Source organism: Seriola lalandi, unplaced genomic scaffold (genome assembly GCF_002814215.2).
Source record: "Seriola lalandi dorsalis isolate HSWRI2012SDOR001 ecotype SW California unplaced genomic scaffold, Sedor1 jcf7180002054893, whole genome shotgun sequence".
NCBI classification, from domain to species: Eukaryota; Metazoa; Chordata; class Actinopteri; order Carangiformes; family Carangidae; genus Seriola; species Seriola lalandi.
Window position 1 is genome coordinate 32,747 of NW_019525445.1, and position 7,789 is coordinate 40,535.

The 7,789-nt window shown below is 42.7% G+C and overlaps 1 protein-coding gene across 2 annotated transcripts in view; it reads right to left on the reverse strand.

Annotated features, from left to right (window-relative positions):
* Window positions 1-7,789, reverse strand: part of LOC111672108 (transcription factor COE1) — an 88,884-nt gene that overhangs the window by 30,344 nt on the left and 50,751 nt on the right. For both annotated transcript variants that reach the window (XM_023429405.2, XM_023429403.2), the window contains exons 7-8: window positions 1,381-1,462; window positions 49-190 (exon numbers count right to left, since the gene is read on the reverse strand). In XM_023429405.2, the coding sequence (XP_023285173.1) occupies window positions 49-190; window positions 1,381-1,462 (224 nt within the window). The remainder of the gene's footprint in view (window positions 1-48; window positions 191-1,380; window positions 1,463-7,789) is intronic.

Genomic DNA, 7,789 nt, shown 5'->3' on the forward strand with positions numbered 1-7,789 from the left:
CACACACACACACACACACACACACACACACACACACACCCGTGTTACCGTGTTCTAGGTAAGACGGCGTTCCTTCCACGGGGTCGAGCCTGCGGGCCCGTCGGCCATGTTTGGAGTTGTTGTGGACGAACATGTTGTCGGACACCGACAGGACATGTCCCTCCACGCTCACCGTAGTTGATACCACCACCTGGAGAGAAGCAGGGGATGGGACAGGATGGGGGGGGCAGACAGAGCAATGGGTGGAGGGAGAAGAAAGTGAGCACATAAAAGAGGAGGAAGAAATGGGTAAGAGAGGGAAAAGGGGGAGAGGAGCAAAGGGAACGCAGAGAGAGAGCAAAGGGGAAGAAAAAAAGAAAAGCAAAAATGAGGAATTACAAAGTTGGGGGTCTAGAGATCATCACAAGGAGAGTTAAGAGCGTGAAACTGTGAAAAGCTCTTTAAATGTAACCCGTTATCACTGCTATTACCATCACCCGCAACACACACTGAGTCACTGTGACTGTAGTGTGTGTGTGTGTGTGTGTGTGTGTGTGTGTGTGTGTGTGTGTGTGTGTGTGTGTGGTGTCTATCCTCCTCTGTTCAATAGTTCCTGATGGGTCCGGCCCTTAATTATCTCCCAGGGAAACAGAGCTGTCTTCTCTGGTTCCACTACAATAGAGCTGCACAATTAGAGGCACAGATACTGTCACACATTCGCTACTGTATGACTCTGTCTCTCTGTCCTGTCTCACACACACACACGCACACACACACACACACACAAGTGCACACCAGGAGAAATACACACATATACATATCACACACATACTCTCACACACACACGTGCCGTAGTAATAAATCTATCAGTATCTCTTGGGCGTCCAGTATCTCTACTCAGACTCAAGTGGTGTCTTCCTGATTGTATTCTGGCCATGAAGATAAGGAAATAATAAAGACTGCACTGCTGTAAATCTTATTCACAACCCCACAACCTCCAGTCTTTCTTTCTTTCTTTCTTTCTCTTTCTTTCTTTCTTTCTTTCTTTCTTTCTTTCTTTCTTTCTTTCTTTCTCTTTATTTCTTTCTTTCTTTCCTCTAACATCCTCCTCTCTGTCTCCCTGCATTGTGTGCATATTTATGTTCTGACTAGTCAGGGTCAGGATCTCATGTTTCCTGTGAAGGCGCTGATAGCTTATTTACTTACACATACACACACATTCCTGTGTTCATGTGTTACAGTAACCATCAAGATATGTGCACAAAAGCCAGGGGACAAGGGAAAGAGAGAGAGGGACGAGCTAGACGTAGAGATAGAAAATGAGGGAGAGAGGGAGACATACAAACACAAAGAAAAAGAAGAATAAAGCAACAAAAGTAAAGAAGAAGTAGTGGTTTCTACCTGGAACCTCCTCATGTCTCGCGGGTTTCCTGCGTTCTTTAAACAGTTCTGGTTGCACTTGAGGAAAAACTTGAGGAAGAATCTATAGAAACAGAAAGGAAAGGCAATATTTGAGGTTAACAGTTTGACATTAGACCAGAGTGAAGACTCCCTCCCCACTCCCCCTTCAGGATGTGTGAATTCAAGCCCAGTTTCCAACATATAGTACAGACACATCCCCAAATACAGATACAAAAATTAATATTTCATACTTTTCAAACTTCAAAATGAATTTCCTCATGGAATTTCCTTGTTTTTCTTTTTGTTCTTAAATCCACGCCAACTGCTTTGAAAAGCCACATAAAGGTGCTGGATGAACATACAAGAAGCTGAATAAAACAGTACACTCCAGCAAAACTGGTGAAAATATATGACTGTGAGCCAAACTCAAGTTTGAGAAAATCTCATGTTTGACCTTCAGTTTTTTACTTTTGTGCGTTTTTGTTCAACATCAACTTAATCCCTGACAGGGTAACAACTTTCAGCAAGCTAAGCCTGGTGTCATATCATTAAAAAAAAAGAAAAAAAAGAAAAGGGGAACAATGTTGACATTGGGTATTTTAAACGGGACCATATGTCATGAATCTGTATCACAGAATAAATCAAACACACAGATGGCCATCAACAGCAGACAAACACATCCAGGTTGTGTTTTGGTGTGAGCCAGCTGGCCGGCCTGGCAAAACCAACAAACACAAAAACACGGACACACACATGTTCACGCGTTTGTTACATCTGTGTGTGTTCCAGCTCAATAAAAGCAACAACGTAACGCAACCTCACTGCAAGGTAATAAAATGTGACTGCACAAGGATGAAGTTGAATCTCTCGGTTGCAGCAACAATGATTAGTTCCACATTGTTTTATAGTGGGTTTGATCAGACTGTGTCCACACTCTGTATTCATCTTAGTATAATGCAATTGTGTACTTAAATAATTTGAACTTCTCTCAAGTCGGCATCACCTTCGTTCCCTCGTGGCTGAGCCTGGTGCTCCTCTGTTCAGTAGATGACAGCTCTTGTACTGGACCACCAGAACAAAGCAGAGGTGTGCGTTTATGTGTGTGTATGTGTGTGTATGTGTGTGTGTGTGTGTGTGTGTGGGTGCAAACATGTACATGCGAGTGTATGTGGGTGCGTGTGTGACGGTGCAGCAAAGCCCAGTGGCAGGTCTGAGTGTAAAACTCTGCGCTAACGAGCTCAGGCTTCGTTAGAACACCGGCACTGGGATCCTGCATGCCTAATTATCTTGACCCCTCACCCCTGGGTGACAGCCTATCACAGCGGAGGACAGCCACGGTGACCCCTGCTGACCTCCCACTGTCTAGTCCTTTTCACAACACTAGCATAGCGTTAACACAACCACCTCAGCTGACCCTCCCCTGTACATGTCTGTGTAGCAGGGGCGGCTGGGAGGCTCACACACTCCCCTGCTCATCTGCCTGAAATATGAAGAGACTAAAAGCAGCGGTGGGAAAAATGTTCACAACCTGTTTGCAAATGTAAAAGTTTATGCATTTAAAATCTGTCTTCATTTAAAAAAAAAAACATAATAAAGTAGAAAAAGTCAAAGTACTCGATCTGATAAATTGCTTTAGGAGAATTAAATTATTCATGTAAGAACATGTAAGCGGCATTTGAATGTTGTTGGTGCTCCATGTGCAGCTCTAAGTCATACTTCTTTATACACTGTTGCAGCACAGTCAGTAAAATTAAATTTCTTTTTAAATGCATTGGATGAAAAGTATGAAGAAGCACAAAATGAAAAGAGTGCAGCACCTCAAAAGCGTACTTATACCCTGCAGATTTATTTCTGTAAATAAGGCTGTTTCTTTACAATCAACTGGGGAGGCACTGAACGGATCCACTACATGGGTATCTGTGCCAAATCAGGTGTAAAGAGTTTCTGCAATCAGCATTCATTCATTCACAGCAGGCCACAGCATTTCCTGCCCTCATGTTGCTTTACATGAAAAGTATCGCAATGAGTTCCACACAGTGTGGTATACAAATGAAAAAAAAGAAAAACAAAGCTCTAGTATCGGATCGGCACTTGTTTTTCTGCAGGTATCCTGAGCTGAAGCATCACAAATCGGTCTTGAGAGAGAAAAAATTTGGATCAGCGAATCCCTACCATCATCACACACATATCTGACAAAAAAAACAAAAACCAAACACATTCCTACCAGATAAAACATTTTCAAAACTTTTATTTTGAATGCTTTGATACCTGCATTGTCCACATCACCTTGTGAGCTTCCTCTACTTATCCTTTACTGGCACGTCGCTGCCTTTTACAGCTCACCATTGCCACCAACTGTTATCTCTACCCCTTTAGAGTCTGGGGAAACTTGTATCTTGTACTTTATGAACAGAAGGTACTGACAACACACAAACCCATTCATCAAAGCGTTCCTGAATACGTATTACAATGCATTTTAATGCCCGCCGGGTGTAAATATGGGGTAACTGTTTTTTAGCACATCCAAAGGTGAACGAGAAAGACTCTCGTCTTTAATGCTGCACCACTGATGAAGTTAAGCGCTGACTTAGATCATCACTGAAATCATCATCGCAGCCTCATCTGATGCAGCCATTAATTTCCCCCTCTCAGTGTCTTCACAAACCAAATAATTTCAGCCAAGCGTGATCTGATGTCTTTGGTGATCTGATGATATCACTCATTATTTTTCATATTTCCGTCTATAGCTTGACTCCTTCCGTCTGTTTCCTGTGAGAGCGTTTTCTCTCATTGATTGCCAGCAGAACATCTTCTACATTTTAATGCGGTATGTGTGCGTTCCTCTTCCCCCTTCACTTGACCCCATCTGGCCTAATCAACTCTGCTACAAAAAGGCCCCGCAGCTACACACACACACACACACACACACACACACACACACACACACACACACACACACACACACACACACCTTGTGTGAATTGATTGGCCGGTCCAGTCACTGGTCGTTAAGAGGCCTCCAATTAAATCGGGCAATTATAAGAGTCTGAATGACTGTGAGGGAGGGGAGCAGTCTCCCCCTCTCTCCGAGGCCGGATCATGTTCAAGTGATAACAGCGATGTTGACCTTTGCTATATTGTGAGTATCACACTCAGAGAGCTGACCCAACACCAGTCCTGCATGCTGCAACGCATGCACACACACACACACACGCGCACACACACACACACACACACACACACACACACACACACATACACACACAATCTGCACAGGGAAGTGTTAGAATGGTAAAAAAAAAAAAAAAAACGAAAGATGCTGCGTTGAACCAGGAACATAGCGCTTGCATGGTGTGTGTTTTAATCACTTGGCTACCAGACTCCATATGCTTATCATTACACATGGTGTCTATGAACCTTTTCTCATGCCAAGACTGTCAATACTGGATAATTTAGCAAACCCTGGATTATGATAAATTACTTCTTTTTTTCTGTTTTTTTTTTTTTTCTTTCCCGCTTTCTACAATATCTATATCTGGCATCTACCATGTTTAGGGAGAGCTTGTTATGGGTGGCTAAATGTATGGTTAGGGTGATGTAAGAAAAACACTTGGTTAAGGTTTGGGAAAGATGGTGGCTACGAATAATAAAAAGGCAAACACTAACTGCAGGTCCGGCAGACCTGCTGCTCATGACCAACACAACAATTCAATGCAACACTGCAACAAGGACTCTAGGTTTGTATGGGCCAAATAGTCTCTAATATGTTTTGCCTCTGCACACTTGCTAACTACAGAAATAAAAGAAAAGGTCTGAGACGCTGGCTCAGTAGCACAGCTGGATTCTGTTGGTTTTTTTTCTTAGCCTGTTAACCATGATAATGTAATCAACCACACCAGGATGCTAGTGTTATTCATTCTGTTAGCCATAGTAATGTTGCCAACCACAGCTGCATGCTGTTTTTTTAGCCCGTTAGCCATGATGCAGTGGCGAACAGCACAGTGACATCCATTATTCAGGGGCTGAGATGGCAATTATGGCTCAGAGCACAACTGACATTAATATTTAATATATTGGACTAACACAGACCTGAAGAGAGAGACAGGAAGTGACAGAGTGATGGGATGGAGAGGGCGTTGGGATGTGGAGAGAGAGAGAGAGAGAGAGAGAGAGAGAGAGAGAGAGAGAGAGAGAGAGAGAGAGAGAGAAACACGGTGGGGAAGACGAGAGGGGAACAGAGAGTGTGTGAAGGAGAAACAAATGGATGGAGAGAGAATGAAGAAAGAGGATTGTGGGAGTTTGTTTCAGCCACTCTCCTTTCATTTAAACAGTTACAATGCCAACAGGGCAAGGGTGACATCCGGGGGAATTCCAGCTTTGTGTGTGTGTGTGTGTGTGTGTGTGTGTGTGTGTGTGTGTGTGTGTGTGTGTGTGTATGGGGATGTCTAAGACTGAATGTCTGTGTCCGTTTTATTCCCTAAAGACTCGCCATTCTACTGAGCCAAGAATAACGATGCTGCCTTGGAAGAGAAAAAAACAAAAAAAAAATCTCTCCAAAACACACACACACACACACACACACACACACACACACACAGCATTCTGGTGAGTTGTTGCTGACAGGTGGAGAAATTGCAGCGAGTCAGTTAGTGCAGACAAACTGAACAACAGATCAGTGCTTTTGCAGCTCCTGCCTCCTCTGTCTCTTCTCTGTCTCCCTGCTTTCCTTAGATGTCTTATTTCACCTGCCTGCCAAGTTTCTTGGCAGAGCTTTCTGACAGACTGATTGTTTTCACGATCTTCCTCTATGTGCATGTGTGTGAAACAACGTGCTAAAGCCTGTGTACCTATCTGCCTGTAACTGATCAGTTCCCGGTGGCACCTCTCACAAAAAAAAAACCCCATTCAACACGAGGAGAGAAACTGTTTGCAAACAACATGTAAATATGATTCAGAGCGTACTTGAATATAATTTTAAACATTGTAAGACAAGCGCTACATGTTAATACTGTTGCCATAATCACAGTATTAGTGACCAGCCTTTCAGTTTAACATGGTTTTCCTTCTCATCTGTCAATTCAAACGGCTAATCTAGCTAATAGTACGAGCTCCCCTCTCAGTCTGTTGATCTGTCAGACATCAACTTCCGGTTTCCTGTTTACACTGAGTGCTTGTTATTGTTTAATGTGGTGACATCAGATAGCATCGCTGGGCCCCGTGCCTGCTATCGGAGTAGTCGAACAGCAGGAAAAACAAGGATATGAAATACTACTACGCCCTCTCTTCGGCCATTATCACAATAATAATAATGTGATAATCTATTGCTTCCTGTGGGGGGAAATGCTTGTTTTTACTTTGCCCTGTAGTGTCCTGTTGGAGAGCACCTCAGCAGAGGTTTGCTGATATGGGGCGCGGGGAGAATCCCTACAGTCCAGCCGCAATGCAAATTTATTTGATTAACTATAACAAGATGCAGAAGTCAGTCTCTTCATAGTCGGTGTAGCAAAGTTAATAGTTAAAGACCAAGAGTCTGGTATTTTCTAGTTTGTATGCTGATAAGATTTAAAGACCAGAGAGATTTAAATAACAGAAGGAAGCACTGAGATGAGGCGGAATCTGAGGAGGAGGATGAATTCATTTTACTTGGAAGGATAAATGGAAACCCACTTTAGTCTTGGTTCAATAATGTGTGACTTTTACCAAGTCTTGCATAACCTGGAAACTATACTGATACAGCCAAAGTGAAAGCTCTAATCTTTATAACTGCTCCAAACAGTCATGAGACATTACCCAAGATTGTATAAATGTAAAGGAATAGGTCTTGTAAATGAATATCTATCAGCTTATCAACATAGGGCTGCAACTACGCATCATTTTCATCACTGCTGATTACTTTCTCTGTGAAAAGATGAATTGTTTGGTCGATAAAATGCCAGAAGAGTGACAACCATCCCTCAGAACCCAAGGTAACATCTTCAAATTGCTTATTTTGTCTGAACAGTGCAAATCAAAACATAACACATTTTCTCTCAAATGCTTGAAAATTTATTAAAACAAACAATCAGTTGTGGCCAATTATTTTCTGTCAGTCAACTAACATTTTGGCTCTACAAGCACCAACCTTGCAGCCACTGTAGTGTGATGCAAGGACACAACATTTTACAATTAAGATATGTAACAAAGTCCATAATGAAATGAACGAACGAGGATGTGTACCTTTTTTTGACAACATGCTGCCATTTGCAAAAAAAAAGAAAAAAAGAAGCACCTGAGACGACATCCTCCACATGCACATGAAGAGCTGTGGATGAGCAATGCTCAAAGTAACAGGAGCGTGAGAGCAGGGAAGAGGAGTGGTGAGAATAAGAAGCCCAGACACAGAGCAGAAAGTGCGAGTAAAAGGGGGGTG